Source organism: Chiloscyllium punctatum, chromosome 23 (assembly GCF_047496795.1).
Source record: "Chiloscyllium punctatum isolate Juve2018m chromosome 23, sChiPun1.3, whole genome shotgun sequence".
Lineage (NCBI taxonomy): Eukaryota > Metazoa > Chordata > Chondrichthyes > Orectolobiformes > Hemiscylliidae > Chiloscyllium > Chiloscyllium punctatum.
The window spans coordinates 59891449-59910420 of NC_092761.1; the positions used below are offsets into that span (position 1 = coordinate 59891449).

Consider the following 18972-nt stretch of genomic DNA (forward strand, 5'->3'; position numbering starts at 1 on the left):
GAAGGATGTGGAAGCATTGGAAAAGGTTCAGAGGGTCAGGAGGTGAGTTACTCGCCACAGTACTTCTAGCCTCTGACCTGCACTTGTAGCCATGGTGTTTTGTTGCAAGTTGAGTTGGTCAATGGTATAAACACACTTGGGATTAGTGGGGGATTCAGTGGTGGTGACACCATTGAATGTCAAGAGGCAATAATTAGATCGTCTTATTGGAGATGGTCATTGCCTAGCATTGGATTCCAGTTTTGCTAGGGCTCCTTGGTACTACATTTGGTCAAATGCAGCCTTGATGTCAAGGTCTGTCACTCTCACTTCACCATTGTGGAGAGATTGGCTGCACTTGTAACTCTTGCTTCAGCAACAGTATGGGAATGAAGAGTTCACTGGCAGAAAACTTTCCCAGGTGTCTTGCCCAGACTCCTCATTCTGCCTGAAATACAAATAGCATAGTCCAGTCAAGCAAACTGAACTCTTTTTATCTATTAACGTGACAGTGTTTTCTAACTTTGGAATTCTACCTGAAAGGACTTGAAAGAAACAAACTATGCTGCAAAACTGCAAATGCTTCAGGGTAGAATCAAGTTCTAAAATTCACCTGTGACTTGTCAGAATCTTTTTAAGAAACGTTTTTTGGTCCCAATTTTTTAAAAAATCAACTTATGCTAAGATTGACTTTGTCCAAGATACGATGTGGAGATGCCGGTGTTGGACTGGGGTGGACAAAGTCAGAAGTCACATGACACCTTTTACAGATTTTCAATAAAACATTTGTAACTCTCTGAAAGTCTTTTGCTGCTTAATTCAACATATGGATATCGGTGTATAAACATGGAAGTCAAGCAAAGACACGGCATCTTTGTCAAATGAAGAAGCTGAAGGAGGAACAGCGCTCCAAAAGCTTGAGACTTGAAATAAACCTGTTGGACTATAACCTAGTATCATGTGACTTCTGACTTTACCCAAGACAATTCATCTAAAAGTCTATTCTTCACTAGTGGGCCTATCTCAGTGCTAGCAGAGTAGTTTGGCTGTGGAGACAAGAAGGGTCCTGTTTTTGCTTGACAACCATGTTTGTACACTGATATTCATATGCTGAATTAAGCAGCAAAGGACTTTGAGATTTACAAACGCTTTATTGTAAATCTGTAAACAGTAAATGCTTTAGTTTCATTGAAACATCATTTCTCATCTTTTTCTTCTGGACCCCTTGCCTGTTTAGAAATGAATCTCCATTGGGGGAGAATGCTTATTTAATTAAAGTCACTGCACCTTCTCACCTACCACAATATACATATGTAACCTGCTCATGAAGGCACGACCCAAACGTGTCTGAAGACACAGGTCAGTCAGACCAAGGAAAGGGCATTCTGGCTATGGAGGGAGTGCAATCAGTTTATCACACTTGATTCCTGGGTTGGCATCAGAGTTTAGAATAATGAGGGTGGAATCTCATAGAAACTTACAAAATTTAAACAGGTATAAACACACAAAAAGATTTTTTGATAACCAAAGTCCAGAACCAGAGATCACATACTCAGAATACCTGGGTAGGCCATTTAGGACTGAGATAAGGAGAAATATCTTCACCGAGACTATGGTGAGCCTGTGGAATTCTCTGCCACAAAAAGAGATTGAGGCCAAAATATTGAATGTTTTGAAGATGATTTAGTTAACAGTTTTTATGGCTAAAGGGATCAGCTAAAGGGATTTAGCTAAAGGCTAACAGGGAGAAAGTGGGAACAGGGCAAGGAATTGGAATGATCAGCCCTGATCATGTTGAATGTGAAAGCAGGTTCAAGGGACTGAATGGTCTGATCCTGCTCCAATGTTCTCCATTTCTATTCCAGAATTTTATAGAACTCAAATTTCACTATCTAGATGCTAGTGATTTGAACTCATCGCATCTACTTTGTGTAGTCAGTTCCACTCTACTTGATCTATTTATAGAATGACTAAACCGGGAAATTTGTTCCTTATGGGCTACTGGTCCCAGATTTATCAAATACATCCACAACCTTTCTATCTCTCGTGGCGTAATAGTTTCCTTACCAATAATACGTGCAGTGATGGCTTGAAGCAGAGGGATAAAGACTCGATAGAAGACCAGGATACTCAGCTGTGCAGACAAGAGGAGAAACATTTGTTGCTGGAAACAGTGTAACAGCATCATTTCTCAAATATTCATGGCAATAAAGCATACAGTACTTAAGTTTCTACTGCTTATTGTTGTACTCTTAATAAGAGAAAAGTACATAATGTATTCACCCAACTTTAAAAAGTGGGTTTTCTTGGATCCAGCAAAGAAGGCAGCCATACTGGTCTACATGTGATCCCAGGACAAGTATCAGCAGGCTGTTTGTGGGGCACTTTATACACAATGCTTATTCCTGACCTCAAAGAATTGCCCAAGTTACTTGTGGTGATACATTTGAATGCTCAACTTCCACTCAGCTGAGATTGACAAATTCTGAAAAAGTATTGTGAAGCCTGAAGTGGGAGGTCAGGAAATGGTATAAGGCATGAGGTCAATAGCAAATTGCTTCTGACAAGCCCCATCTGTTGAATAGCAGGAACTGTAATACTTATAGCAAGAGTGATCCTTGGTGAATAGCTTCAGAACCAGCCAGGGCTTATGCGCAACCATGCACCTTCACTGGAGCCTCCCTATGCATGTGAAGAGACACAAACATCTATTGACCTCCTGTTTTATCCCATTTCTGGATCCAATGGAATGCCTGTTAGTAGATCTCAGTCAGGAATTTCTGAATGGAGTTCCAAAATGGAAGGAAGGCAGAACTGAATAGATCATCATGCAGTGGGTAAAGTGAGGTGCAGCATGGATCGTTACAACCAGCCTATGGGTTTCCATTGGCCAGATAATGTGTACAGGATTGAAGCTTGACAGAACAGAAAGCTAGGGGAGGGCTGTTGAGCACAGGATTCTAGTTATGATACGCATCGATGCATTCAATTCACATTCCCTTGCTAACAACCACATGAGCTAAAGAACCACAGAATTTCTGAAAGTTCAATATTCATTTGCATTGTTTTCAGAATACATTCCAGTGTGAAAAATGTTGAGAAAATAAAATTGGCAGTAATTTCACTCTGGCTATCTCTGCTCCAGAGTCTGCAAAAGATAATTTTTCAATAGACAAACTCATTCCTGACAATTAAGCTCCAACTGACCAAAAACAAATAGTCAGTAATATGACTGGAGGTCTTTAAAAGGATTGATCTTAATCATAGGATAATTACAGCATAAATCCCTTATCATTGAAAATGAAGATGTCATTCCACTTAATAGAATTAAAATCACTACAGCTCCATTAGTATATTTTAAATGAGATCATTAGAGAGAACATATTATTGCAAAATGCTACATTTTATAGTCGTAGCTGGGGATAGGCAAGTCACAATTAGGGCAGACGACAGAATCAGCTGCAATTAGGGCTGGTTGCAGGACAATTCCAATTTGTGATTGAGAAAGGTGCAATGTGATCCCCAATATGGAACACAACTTTGCTCTTCAATTATGAGTCCCTTCTTTGAAATTAGTACATTTGACGGGGTAGTGGAAACCTTTCCTCTTTAATCAGTGAAGACACTGAATAATTCCATCACTTAAAAGGTTCATTATTGCTAACTATTTGTTATAAAATAGTTGCTCAGCTATTTTAAACTAAACCACCAGGAACTTTCAGAAAATAAATACAGGCTCATGTTGCTTAAGCAGCTGTGATTTAGGTAAAAGTAAGGAAGTTAATCAACAAGCAAGTTCACCCTATTCAGGAAACACCATCCTTTAGGAGGAGTTAACCTTAAGCAAAGAACAATGGTCTTACCCAGAATATTCCTCCATTCCAGGCACAACACTGCAAAATCCGGTGTGCTATTCGGGGTTCACTGAAAAACAACAGCAGATGCCTTTCATCAGAGAGAAAAGGCTGACTCTTGATCCCAATGGATGGGTGCCTGTATACTTGGTCTGGGCATATGCAATTTGCACATACACAAGTGTCACCCACTGTGCACTACACAAATCTTACAAGTTTAAACAAAAGAACACTAGTTTCAGTAACCCATTTATTTCCTAAATAAAACAGTTTTGTAGCACTGTCATTCCAGACCCATTCCTTACCCCTTCCAATTTTAGCGAAATGCTCAAACTGACTCAGTGATGAAGTATTTTGACTGTCAACACCTCTATTGATCCTTCTAGTACAAATCTGAAGCTTTCACCTCATTAGTAACAATCTACAGCAGAATGAATTCCCAATCTTTCAGATGCCCCTTCATCATTGCTACCCTGCAATTCTATGACCTAACCTCAAGCCCCAAGCTCAAGGCCTCGGAGTAGGAATGAAGAAAGTTAAATTAATAACCATTACCATTCCAGGTGGGGATGAGTGCAGGAGAAGCACATGTGCAAAACCCACCTCTCCTTCTGCAACTCTTGCTTTACAGATTTAATTCATCACTGAATCCCAATCAGGTACTATTTTAAAACAGTCTTTAACTTGTGTAAGGAGTGTAAATAAGAATTTAACTTAAAAACATTAAGTAATGCACTAAAATTAGTGAATGGAGTAAATTTGATATTGGTATATTTATTAAAATAAACCCCAAGACTGCAATTTGTTCTTTCTGGAACTTCTGGTCACTTTATTTTAGAATTTAGACAATGACGTCTCCTTATCCATCAGAGTTGACTTTGCCCCAGTTTCAGGCTAGACACCAATTCTGGATGCATGCTGTTTTTAAAAAAATAATTGTAGATTGGTTCAAAACACCCTTGCTGTTGAATAGTCTTAGGTTTTTGTTTCCATTTTATACTCGATTCCTCAAAATCTGAATATTTGTACGCCCCCATCATATTTTGCTCAAATATTTGGCAATTTGCACTGATTGCTTTGAAAGATTTATGATGGGATTTGAGAGACCTCTTGAGGAAGATGGTATTTATACTCATGCCATCTCTCAAGAATGCCGTGAGAAAGCAAGTTACATCAGTGACAATTATATATTTATTTACAACTCTCTTGTTAAAGCAACTATAAAGTTTAAAGTTTTAAAAAATGATTGTATCGGGGTAGATCAGGTCATGACAAAACCAGTGAAAAAGGTGCAATACATCTTGTCAGTAATGTTAGAAAATCAATTCAAACCCAAAATGGTTTTCCACATTCATTTTTTCCCTCAAATTAACAAGAGTTTCACCCAAGTGAACAGGGATATCTTCACCTCTGCTCCCTGTCAGGACTTTTCTCATTTATACCCATGACAAATCTTCAGAAAACTGTATGTAAATATGTTGAATCTCCCTGTCATGTTGAACTCCCTTGAATTCCCATTTTTGGTGAAATAGCGTTGAATCCAGTGTTTGAAGTTATACTGGTGAGTTCCAAATGGATATAGATGCTCTCCTCACCCATTATGTTCACGCCTGTTTTATTATAGATATTGACAATTTAAAAACCAAAAGTGCCCCAAATAAAGTAGCAGTCAGTAATTTCAGACAAATGCATTTCATACGATTTCAGGCCTTTTGCCAAATGTTCAAGTCAAGTTTTCTGTGCTGATTTAATTTGTTCCATCTCTGAAATATATCACCACTCCATCCTGCAGTTTTCTTGCTCAATCTACATTTTAAAGAATTTGCCAGCAGATAGCCAGTATTAACTCACTTTTCCTCTCTTTTGTCTTCGATCTGGGCCCTACGATGTGCCAGTACGCTGCGCTGTTCCTTCTTCCTCCTTTGTTCTTCCCGTTTCTGGTGAATGCGCTCATCGAGCTTGGAGATGGTTCGTATGCCGAGGACGGAATCTTTAATGCCCTGAAATAAAAGTAGACAATGCGAGCTCGGGAGCTTTTCCAACTATTTTCTGACCAACCTGTTCAGAGATGTCATTGCACACCTCTGGAACAGGTGGGACTTGAACCCAGGATTCCTGGTCCGGAGATATGGACACTAGCTCCTCTGATCCTCGACAAGGCAATGCTGAAAAACAGAAAACAAAAATAACCTGCAGCTTTCATCCCAGAACTCCCTAAAACGAACAACAGCGATGTCTCATGACAACCCGCAAAGAGCTGAAGAAACCAATGAAAACAACACAATTTGGGAATTCATGTAAATTGACAAATATGTGACTGAACTCTGATTAGGAAAATGTATTAAAAATCCAGGAAAATTGATAACAAAAGTCATAAACCACAATAAATTGCAAAACCTAGAAGGCACTTTCAGCACAATAGTATCCCAGCATCTGCTTGTGAAACAGTCCTCACCTACTCAAATATTTTCAATCAATTGAAATTCCAATAATGGAAATTCAACTCAAAACTTCTCAAATAGGCATGACCATGATTCCCAGGATCTGGGTTTGACACTTGTCTTGGCTGACAATTTGTTAACCTGGGATTATAATAGAAAGGGAATTAAATAGGCACATATTCCCTCCTGGGTCAAATCAGGGTCAATTTTGGTGGCTCACAGTCGAAAAGATCAAACTGTCATTATCCAGGTTTAAATGGGCAAAATGACAAACCCCTTTCCTGACACTTGAGATAAAGTTGCAGGAAGCAGGGCAGTACCCAGAGTCATACAAATTCTACAGCATGGAGACAGGCCCTTTGGCCCAAACTGGTCCACGCCGACCAAAATGTCCATCAACGCTAACCCCACTTCTTTGCACTTGGCCTGTATCCTTCTAAACCTTTCCTATCCATGTAATTGTCCAAATGCCTTTTAAATAAGACTATCAGACATAGGAGCAGAAATTAAGCCATTCAGCCCATCGAATCTGCTCAGCCATTCAATCATAGCTGATAGGTTTCTCAACCCCATTCTCCCCCTAAACCTTGATCCCCTTGATACTCGAGAACCTACCTATCTCAGTCTTAAATATACTCAATGACCTGTCCTCCACAGCCTTCTGTGGCAATGAATTCAGTTGATTCACCACTCTGGGTGAAGAGGTTTCTCCTTATCTCCATTCTAAAAGGTCTTCTCTTTACTCTAAGGCCATGCCCTCAGGTCCTAGTCTCTCCTACCAATGGAAACAATTTCCCAACATCTACTCTGTCCAGGCCATTCAATATTTTTTTATATTTCAATTGGAATCCCCCATATCCTCTAAGCGCTATTGAATATAAACCCAGAGTCCTCAACATTCCTCATGTGTTAAGCATTTCATTCTTGGGACCATTCTCTTGAACCTCCTTTGAATACACTTCAGGGCCAGTAAATCCTTCTTGAGATATGGAGACAAAAACCGCACACAATCCTCCAAATGAGGTCTGATCAGAGCCTCAGAGGCGCATCCCGGCTTTTATATTCAAGTTCTCTCAAAATAAATGTCATTGTGCATTTGCCTTCCTAATTACTGACTCAACCTGCAAGTTTATCTTGAGGGAATCCTGGACTAGAATTCCCAAGTCTCTTTGCACTTCAGACTTCTGGATTTTCTCCCCATTCAGAAAATAGTCTCTACCTCTACTCTTCCTACCAAAGTGCATGACCTCACACTTTCACACATTGTAATCCATCCGTCATGTCTTTGCCCTCTCTCCTCACCTGTCCAAATCCTTTTGCAGCCTCCCGGTCTCCTGAATGTTACCTGTCCCTCTACCTTTGTATTGTCTGCAAACATATCCAGAATGCCCTCAGTTCCTTCATCTAGATCGTTAATATATTAAGTGAAAAATTGTGGTCCCAACACTAATTTTTGCGGAATACCACGCATCACCAGCTGCCATCCTGAGAAGGACTCTTTTATCCCCACTCTGATTTCTGCCGGACAGCCAAGCTTCTATCCATGCTAGTACCTTGCCTCTGATACCAAATGTTGTTAATGTACTCACCTCAACCACTTCCACTGGCTGCTCATTCTATATGCGTATCACCCTCTGTGTAAAGAAGTTGCCCCTCAGGTTCCCTTTTATTCTTTCCCCTCTAACCTTAAACTGATGGCCTCCAGTCCTTGATTCCCCGACTCTGGGAAAAAGACCAACTGTGTTCACCTTATCCATGCCTCCCATGACCTTATATAGTTATATAAGATTCCCCCTTAGTCACCCGCTCTAAAGATAAAAGTTCTAGTTTGTCCAACCTCTCCCTATAACTCAGACCTTTGAGTCCTGGCAACATCCTTGTAAATTTCTTCTGCATTCTTTCCAGTTTAATAACATCCCTCCTATAGCAAGATGACCAAAACTTAATACAATACTCCAAGTGCAGCCTCATTAACGTCCTGCACAAGTGCAACATAACTTCCCAACTTCTTTACTCAATGCTCAGACTGATGAAGGTCAGTGTGCCAAAAGCATTCTTCACTGTCCTGTCTACCTTTGACTCCACTTTCAGAGAGTCGTGCACCTGAAATTCACTAGAGTCCTTAAGGCCTTACCATTCACCATGAAATCCTATCTTGATTTGATTTTCCAAAATGCAAAACCTCTCACTTACCCACATTAAACTCCATTTGCCATTTCTCGGCCCACTTCCCCAGCTGATCAAGGTCCTGCTGCAACTTCTGAAAACCTTCCTCGGTGCCCACAAGACCACCTATTCTAGTCTCATCTTCAAATTACTGATCATGCCATTCTCATCCAAATCATTCATATAGATTACAGATAAAAAACAGCAATGGACCCAGCACTGACCTGAGGCATTCCACTAGTCACAGGCCTCCAGTCCCAACAAGCATCCTTCCACAATTACCCTCTGCTTCCTACCATCGAGTCAAAATGTGTATCCAATTGGCTTGCTCCCCCTGGATTCCATGCGATCTAACCTTCCAGACCAGTCTATTATGTGAAATCCATATAGATTACATTTACTGCCCTGCCCTTGTCAACCTTCCTGGTCACTTCATCAAAGAACTCTAACAAATTTGTGAGGCATGATCTTCCACATACAAAGCCATGCTGACTATTCCTAATCAAATGCTGTCTTGCCAAATGCATGTACATCTTATCTCTGAGCATATTCTCAAGTAACTGACCTACCACATATGTTAAGCTTACCGATCTTTGCTTCCCAGGTTTTTCTTTGCAGCCCTTCTTGAATAAGGGCACAATATTGATTCCACTCCAGTCTTCCAGGACCTCAAGTGGCTAATGATGTTGCAAAAACATCAGCCAGTATCCCCACAATGTCTTCTCTAGCCTCTTAGTGTTCTTGGATACATCTAGTGAGAACCAGGAGATTTATCCAGCTTCATACATTCTAATACATCCAACACCTCCTCTACTGTGATATGGACTCTCCCCAAGGTATGACCACAATCTTCCCCAAGCTCCCAAATATTCATGTCTTTCTCCACAGTAAACACAGAACAGAAATATTTGTTGAAGAACTCTAAGCTTTTTCCCATCGCAATCCTATGTCAAGGCTTGAAAATTATTATGACTCCTCAACAAGAACAAAGAGCTGGTTTGGTGATTTTGAGACCAGGGGTCTTGAAGAGCAGAGGCCCAGATATAATAATTTGGCCAGAACTTCACAGTAGCCATTATGCATATTCTGCTGTGACTCCACCTTGATCCCCAGTTTGGAAAGACCTGACTTAGCAAATGCAATTCCTCTTTTGATGGATGTGAATAATGTCATAGTACTACATTGAGAGCTGTGATCTCTCAGATATTTTTGGCTAATTTTCTTCCCTTAAGCAACACAATCAAAAACCACTTAACTGTTTTTCTCTCTTTAAATTATCAAACTACTTGCCCGACATCCAAACTGGATGATCAGAAACTACCTCCAATTACTATATTGTCAGAACTGAAGCCATTTCTTTGATCCCAGCACAATCTCCATTTCCTAGCTACCAACTCCATTGTTCTCCTTGGGAACAGTCTGAGACGAAACTAGCCAATGCACAACCTTGTTGTCATATTTCACTCCACGTTGAGCTTTTGACATCAGGTTTGCACCATCGCTAACATCGCCTATTTCCACCTTTGTATTTTCACTGATGCCATAGCTGATCTGCAAGTGAAACTTTCCTCCAATGCTTTTGTTATCTTGAGACTTGGCTATTTCAACATGCTCCTGGCTGGGCTCTCATATTCTATCCTCAGTAAATAAGAGGTCATCCAAAATTCTCCTGCTCATGTTTGCCACTCACACCACACTGTTTGCCTGTCAGCCCTGTACTCACCATTTACCCAGCATGAGCCAATACAGGTCAATGTCTTGATAATAAAATTATCATTCTTCCTTTCAAATCACTCCATGGAGCTGCAGATCCCTTGCTCTAGAAAGTCCTACAGCATTCCAACCCCTCCCTGAAAAACAGTGCGCTTTTTTTTTAAAAACCCGACTTGACCACCTCTGACTTTAATTATTCCACCATGGTGGCCTTGCTGACTAGGCTTTAAGCCCTGAAAATATCTTCCTTATCTTTTCCAACACTTTACTCCACTTTCATCTTTCAAGATGTTCCTTAAAACCTACTTGTTGACCAAGCTGTTTGATATCTGACCTAATATCTCTTTAAAAGGGACTCAGACTCGTGCTTTGTTTCATAACACTCTTGTAAACCACCTTGGGGTCTTCAATGCATTAAAGCTATTGTTTCCGTCTCAATTACTGCATGTGGGATTGTTCTGTTCATACTCAAGTCAATGCAAGTATATTTCAAAGTAATGAAATGGCAGCGAGGAATCTTACATCTTTCAGAGGACGCCAACAATGTTGTATTAATGGAAGTTCCCTCCTTGTTTATGCACTGGGAGATTTAATTTAACGTTCTTTCAAGCTCAGATGTCACTGTAAATTTAACATGTTGGTTACATACATATCGAAATAACAAGTAAATGAAGTGCAGTAATACACCGCAGAGAGCAATCAATGAAACTGAAGACTTTCCATCTTTCTGGAGAGCCACTGATCAGGTAACAAGGCTGCAGAGTTCCAGCTTGATCTAAGTGAAGGCAAAAGAAGTTGACAAGCCTTCATCTGCGACATTTTTAATTCTTTGGGTGGTCTATCTGCATCAACGCCTACTTAGGCCAGAATCCGTCGCCCATCCTGAACTGTCCATGAACCAAGTGGCCTGCGTTTTTAAAACTCATTTATGAGGTGAGGGCATCTCTGGCTAGGCCAGCGTTTATTGCCCATCCATAATTACACAGAGGGCAGTTTAAGAGTCAACCACATTGATGTGGGTCTGGAGTCACATGTAGGCCAGACCAGGTAAGGACAGCAGATTTCCTTCCCTAAAAGACATTTGTGAATGATGGGAACAGAGACTCAATTTCTATTAAAATCAGCTACCTGGATAAGGTACCAGCAAGTTGTCAATGAATGTTAAAACACACCTCTGCAAGAGCAACCTTCAGGACAGGTGGGAAGGAAATCTCTGTGCCCAGGGAGGGCAGGAAAGTTCTGAATGCAGGAATGCCAATCTTGTCACATTAAATTTAATGTATTGGTAGTATAAACATCTAAGTATATCAAACATAGTTTTTAAGATTGATTTTCATTGCACAAACTAAGCAAAAATCTGCAATTTGGAATTTCATTTTTGCTGGATTTCATCGGCAAATTCACAGCTTTGACTGCATGAAATCTTCCTATACACCTTGCATCTTAGTACAGTTTTAACAGTAAAGGACACTCACCTTAACAACATCCAGAAGGAATGTTTTAACGCTATCCGCCATAGCAGCATCAACTGTAAACCACAGCTTCACAAGAGCATCTCATTGTGGGAGCTAGCAGCCAGCCCAGATAGCTGAGGAAAGGAGTAACATCACCAGGTCAGTCACACTAACCGGCTGCTTTAGACTCAGGTGAAAGTGTGAGGAAGGGGGTGCAGGAGGGAACAGAGGTGACAGATGGGGTAATGCACACGTGCGACAGCATCAGAAGGATTGGCAAAAAGAAGTGGAGAGCAAGGCAACAGTTTATTGAATAGCTATCAAGAAACACAGACTACTTTTATAATCACACCTGCATTATTTTGCTTAGTAGTCTCTTGTTGATCAGCCTCTCACTCAGATTTCACTTTATAAGTTTCCCAGAGCTACAATGGTAATATCACCATTTTTGTGCATACAATATGGGGAAAAGCTGGCTAAAACTAAAGAGACCAGAAACTGAAATGGAAGATATGGAAAACATCATTTATTTACTCATAAACAAAAATGCAATCAACAACAATAAAAATAGAGTGTGCTGGAAAACATGAGCACATCTGTCAACATTTGCAGTGAAATAATGTCATTAGAAAGAAAGTCCTGATGGGCTCTATCCCAGAATATTGAGGGAGGCAAGAGAACAAATTGCTGGAGCATTGATAGACATCTTTGTATCCTCTTTGGCCACAGGTGATGCCCCAGAGGACCGGAGAACACACAATGCGAGTTTTGAGAAGATTTGTAGCTCAGGTTGAGGTTCGGGATGTAGGCTTGCTCGCTAAGCTGGGAGGTTCATTTCCAGATGTTTTGTCACCCTACTAGGTAACATCTTCAGTGGGCCTCCAGGCGAAGCACTGTTCATGATTCCTGCTTTCTGTGTGTTTGGGTTTCTTTGGGTTAGTGATGTCATTTCTTGCGGTGATGTCATTTCCTGCTCTTTTTCTCAGGGGGTGATAGATGAGGTCTAACTCCATGTGTTTGTTGATAGAGTTCCTGTTGGAATGCCATGCTTCTAGGAATTCTCGTGTGTCTCTGTTTGGCTTGTCCTCGGATGGATTTGTTGTCCTTCCTTATATGTATGTAAGGATACTAGTGAGACAGCGTCATGTTGTTTTGTGGCTAGTTCTTGCACGGTATTTTGTAAATGACATTAGTTTTGCTTTTTGTCTGTATAGGGTCTTTCAAGTTCATTAGCTGCTGTTTTAGGATGTGTGGACTACCATGATGCCAAGGGGTCTGAGTAGTCTGGCAGTCATTTCTACTAACACTTAGTAGAGGACTCACGCCACTCCATCCAAGAATTCCTGAAGACCAAAGACACTAAGATAGAAGAGGATGAAATAACGGTCTCCTTTGCTGTAATGGCCCTGTTTACACTAATTAACATTAACCTGGCCAAGGAAACACTGACTACACTGTTAGAAGACCCAAAAACATATACAGCAAACACCACTAGCGTCATCAGCAAGGACAGTATCGTCAAGCTAGTGGACCTATGCCTTACCACACACTTCACCTTCAACAACAAAAACTACAGACAAACCAATGGAACACCCATGGGATCTCCGATATCAGGGTTCTTAGCAGAGGCAGTAATGCAGAGACTTAAACAAACAGCTCTGCCAACCATCCAACCCAAGCTTTGGGTCCGCTACGTGGATGACACCTTTGTCATTACTAAAGGAAACAAATTAGAGGAAACCTTCAAGACCATCAATCATACCCTTCCTGGCATAAAATTCACTAAAGAGGAGGAAAACAACAATAAACTGCCATTCCTAGATGTCGCAGTAGAGCAAACAGCCAATGGGGAACTTCAAACCAGTGTCTACAGGAAAGCAACACATCCGGACCAAATATTGAACTACAATCATCTCAACATCTACAAACGAAGCTGCATTAGAATATTATTTCAAAAAGCTAACAAACGCTGCAGCACAGAGGAACTACACAGAGCAGAGGAAAATCACCTATACCATGTATTCAAAAAGAATGGGTACCCAATGAACACAGTCTGCCGATTTCTCAGCAACAAACCCAAACAAGCAGACAAAACATGTCCAGAAACCCTAGCCACTCTCCCCTACATCAAAGACATCTCGGAAATGATTGCCAGACTACTCAGACCATTTGGCATTGTGGAAGCCCACAAACCCACCAACACACTAAAACAGCAGCTAATGAACTTGAAAGACCCTATACAGACAAGCAAAACTAATTTCATTTACTTAAGTATCGTGCAAGGACTATAACAAACACTGCATTGGACAAACAGGCAGAAAACTAGCCACCAGGATATATGAACACCAACTAGCCACAAAACAACATGACCCTCTCTCACTAGTATCCTTACATACAGATAAGGAAGGACATCACTTCGACTGGGACAACACATCCATCTTAGGACAAGCCAAACAGAGACACACACAAGAATTCCTAGAAGCATGGCATTCCAACTGGAACTCTATCAACAAACACATCGAGTTAGACCCCATCTATCACCCCCTGAGAAAAAGAATAGCAAATGACATCACCAACCCAAAGAAACCCAAATATATAAATAGAATACAAGAATCAAGAACAGTGCTTCACCTGGAGGCCTACTGAAAACGTTACCTGGTAGGGTGACAAAACGTCTGGAAGTCAACCTTCCAGCTCAGTGAGCAAACCTACATCCCATTGTTTAAGAAAGGTAACAGGGATAATCCTGGAAATTAGAGGCCTGTGCGCCTCACGTTATTAGTAGGGAAATTACTGGAAAAGATTCTTAGGGACAAGATCTATATGCATAAAGAAGCAAGTGGACTTATTAATGATAGACAGTACAGTTCTGTAGGAGAGGTTGTGCCTCACTAACATGATTGTGTTTTTTGAGAAGGTGACAAAGATGACTGATGAGGGAAAAGTGGTTGATATTGCTTACATGGACATCAGTAAAGCCTTTGACAAGGTCTCTCATAACAGACTGGTACAAAAGGTAAAGTCACATGGTATCAGGATGAACTGGCAAGATGGTTACAGAACTGGCTTAGTCATAGAAGACAGAGGGCAGCAGTGGAAGGATGCATCTTGGAATGGAGGATTGTGACTGTGGTGTTCCAAAGGGAGCTGCCATTCGTGATCTCCATAAATGATTTGGAGGAAACATATTTGGCTTAATTAGTAAGTTTGTGGACAATACAATGATTGGTGGAGTTGCGGATAGGGAGGAGGATTGTCAGAGGATACAGCATGATATAGATCAGTTGGAGGCATGGGCAGAAAAACAGCATATGGAATTTAATCTTAGATGATGCATTTTGGAAGGTCAATGTGGAAATTATACAGTGAATGGTAGAACTCTTATGAGTATTGATATGCAGAAGAATCTGGATGTATGGCTCCACGGATCACTGAAGGTGGCAGCACAGGAAGGTAAGCTAATTTTAAAAAGGCTTATGGCATGTTTACCTTCATTGGAAGGGGCATTGAGTAAAAGGTTACACAAGATATACAAGGCAAATGTGAGAACTGCAGATAGAGATGTACAGCATGGAAACAGACCCTTCGGTCCAATCCATCCATGCCGACCAGATATCCCAACTCAATCTAGTCCCACCTGCCAGCACCCGGCCCATATCCCTCCAAACCCTTCCTATTCATATACCCATCCAAATGCCTCTTAAATGTTGCAATTGTACCAGCCTCTACCACATCTTCTGGCAACTCATTCTATACGCGTACCACCCTCTGCGTGAAAAAGTTGTCCCTTAGGTCTCTTTTATATCTTTCCCCTCTCACCCTACACCTATACTCTCTAGTTCTGGACTCCCCGACCCCAAGAAAAGACTTTGCCTATTTACCCGATGCTGGAAACCAGAGTTTAGTTTAGAGTGGTGCTGAAAAAGCGCAGGTCAGGCAGCATCCGAGGAGCAGGAAAATCGACGTTTCTGGCAAAAGCATGCCTGAAGGGCTTTTGCTCGAAATGTCAATTTTCCTGCTCCTCAGATACTGCCTGACCTGCTGTGCTTTTCCAGTACCACTCTAATCTGCACAAGTTATACTGCAGCTTTAAAGAACTTTAGTTAGGCTACACTTGGAATACCGTGAACAATTCTGGTCACCACACTACCAGAAGGATGCAAATGCTTTGGACTGTCTCCGTAGTCTCAGAGATGACTACCAAACTACTCAAACCAGCTACTAATGAACCTAAAGGACCCTGTACCAGCAACCAGCATAACAAATGTCATTTACAAAATACCCTGCAAAGATTGCAACAAACACTACACTGGACAGACTGGCAAGAAACTAGACATCAGGATACACAAACACCAACTAGCCACCAAAAGACATGACCCACTATCACTAGTATCCATACACAGACGAAGGGAGACACCACTTCGACTGGGACAACATATCCATCCCAGGACAGGGTGAACAGAGACATGCATGGGAATTCCTAGAGGCCTGCCATTCAAACCGGAACTCTATCAATAAACACATCAATTTGGACCCCATTTACCAACCTCTAAGAAAAGGAACCAGAAATGATACCACCCACCTTGAGAGACCAAGATACATAAATAGAAAGCGGGATAGAACACCAGCGCTTCACTAGAGGCTCACTGATAGCTCAGCTAGCAAACTTACAACCTGAGCTTTGGAGAGGGTACAAAAAAGGTTTACCAGGATGTTGCCTGGTATAGATTTTAGCTATGAAGAAAAGGTTAGATAGACAGTTTGTTTTCATTGGAATACAGGAGGTTGAGGGGCAATCTGATAGAAGTTTAAAAGAGTGTGAACAACATGGATTGTGTATAAAGTATGAGGCTTTTCTCATGACGGGAGGGTCAATTACTAGGGGACACAGGTTCAAGGTCTGGAGGGGGAGGATTAGTTTAAAAGTGAGGCAAGGCAAGTTTTTCATACAAAGAGTGGTGAGTGCCTGCAGCATGCGGCCAGAGGAATAGTGGAAGTTTTAACAAGAAAAGCCAAAACATTTTGGCATAGGCTTGGAGGGCTGAAGAGCATGTTCCTGACTTGTATTGTTCTTTGTTCTGTTGAATTAGAGTCACATCAGACTTGAAATGTAAACTTGTTTCTCTCTCCACAGCTGATGCCAGATCTGTGTTCAGATAAAAAAGGTCACTCGACCCAAAATATTTACTCTGATTTCTCCACAGAGATGCTGCCAGACCTACTGAGCTTTTCCAGCAATTTCTATTCGCGTTTCTGATGTCAAATCCGCTCAGTTTCTCCAGTACTTTGTTTCAATTTCAAAATTCCGAGCATCTGCAGTATTTTGCCTTTAGTGCATATTAAACTGAAACACTGGCTAAAATCCGTACATCACCTGGCATTCCCTTGGCAACAAATGTTTTCTTATCCACTGAATTCAAATTTTCTTGTTGCTTGAGAATAATCAAACTAGCCAGTATTATAGCTGAGCTGAAAATGGGTTGCTGGAAAAGTGCAGGTCAGGCAGCATCCAAGGAACAGGAGAATCGACATTTTCAGCTCTGATCTCCAGCATCTGCAGTCCTCACTTTCTCCTTGAGTATTATAGCTGAAGTAATTTTACTAAATACAAGAAGATTTTTAAAATTTGATTAGAATTTGAATTAAAATTCAAATTAAACACAGAACTGTTTACGGTCCTGCAGGTCGTCTCCTGATGCTGACACTTACTTTCTAGTGAGAAAGCCAATGACTGAGTGTCAGCGACCTCACAGCTGGCAATATAGCTGTGGGCCATCCCTGGAATCCATTCATGCACCTCTTGTATAGTTGAAGGGTAGATTTAACAGGAACAAACCTGTTGCTTTTGCTCTGGGAAGCTGTTCTTTAAAAATAAACCGTAAAAATGTTATGGAGGAGTGCAATAATTTCAAAGAATAGGTTCTGGTCACATCATTAGCAAAGATCAGCAAGGCAGCCTATGTGTGGAACTGCAGGAGATGGTGGGGTGGGGAGGGAGAGAGAGAGAGAAATACTAAACGAGTATTTTGCATGACTGTTTACAGTGAAGGAGGATATGGAATATATAGAATGTGGGGAAATAGATGGTGATATCTTGAAAATGTTCGTATTACAGAATGCCTTAAAATGTATAAAGGTGGATAAATCCCCAAAAGCAGATCAGATCCACCTGAGAATTCTGTGGGAAGTGATTACTGGACCCCTTGCTGAGATATGTGTATCATCAATAGTCACAGATGAGGTGCTGGAGGTTGGCTAACATGGTACGACTATTTAAGAAAAGTGCTAAGGAAAAGCTAGGGAACTACAGACCGGTGAGCCTGACATCAGTGGTGGGCAAGTTGTTGCAGGGAACTCTGAGGGAAAGGATTTACATGTATTTGGAAAGGCAAGGACCGGTTAGGGATAATCAACATGGTTTTGTGTGTGGGAAATCGTGTCACAAACTTGATTGAATTTTTTGAAGTAATGAATACTGTGCGCAATTCTAGTCTCCTTCTTATTGGAAGGATGTTATAAAACTTGAAAGGGTTCAGAAAAGATTTACAAGGATGTTGCGGCACAATGGCACAGTGGTTAGCACTGCTGCCTCACAGCGCCAGAGACCCGGGTTCAATTCCCGCCTCAGGTGACTGACTGTGTGGAGTTTGCACGTTCTCCCCGTGTCTGCGTGGGTTTCCTCCGGGTGCTCCGATTTCCTCCCATAGACCAAAGATGTGCAGGTCAGGTGAATTGGCCATGCTAAATTGTCTGTAGTGTTAGGTAAGGGGTAAATGTAGCGGTATGGGTGGGTTGCGCTTCGGCGGGTCGGTGTGGACTTGTTGGGCTGAAGGGCCTGTTTCCACACTAAGTAATCTAAAGAATTTGAGCTATAGGGAGAGGCTGAATAGGTTGGGCTGTTTCCCCTGGAATGTTGGAGGCTGCTGGGTGACCTTACAGAGATTGATAAAATCATGAGGGGTATGCATAGGGTAAATAGATAAGATCCTTTCCCTAGGGTGGGGGAGTCCAGAACTGGAGGACTTAGGTTTCGGGTGAGTGTGGGAAAAATGTAAAGGGACCTAAGGGACAACTTTTTCATGCAGAGAGTAGTGCACGCATAGAATGGGCTGCCAGAGGAAGTGGTGGAGACAACAAAAACCTGCAGATGCTGCAATACAAGGTAGACAATAGCAAGTGGTGGATGATGGTACAATTACAACATTTACGACCATAAAATATAGGAGTGGAAGCAAGGCCATTCGGCCCATTATGTCCACTCCGCCATTTAATCATGGCTGAAGGGCATTTCAATTCCACTTATCCGCACTCTCCCCATAGCCCTTAATTTTAAAGGCATCTGGATGGGTATATGAATGGTAAGGG

At 41.4% G+C, this 18972-nt stretch overlaps 1 protein-coding gene across 2 annotated transcripts in view; it reads right to left on the minus strand.

Moving 5' to 3' along the window:
* ei24 (EI24 autophagy associated transmembrane protein) overlaps nucleotides 1-18972 on the minus strand; it is a 60998-nt gene that overhangs the window by 37864 nt on the left and 4162 nt on the right. For both annotated transcript variants that reach the window (XM_072593067.1, XM_072593068.1), the window contains exons 2-5: nucleotides 11629-11741; nucleotides 5685-5833; nucleotides 3843-3903; nucleotides 2047-2113 (exon numbers count right to left, since the gene is read on the minus strand). In XM_072593067.1, the coding sequence (XP_072449168.1) occupies nucleotides 2047-2113; nucleotides 3843-3903; nucleotides 5685-5833; nucleotides 11629-11670 (319 nt within the window). In that variant the 5' untranslated portion in view covers nucleotides 11671-11741. The remainder of the gene's footprint in view (nucleotides 1-2046; nucleotides 2114-3842; nucleotides 3904-5684; nucleotides 5834-11628; nucleotides 11742-18972) is intronic.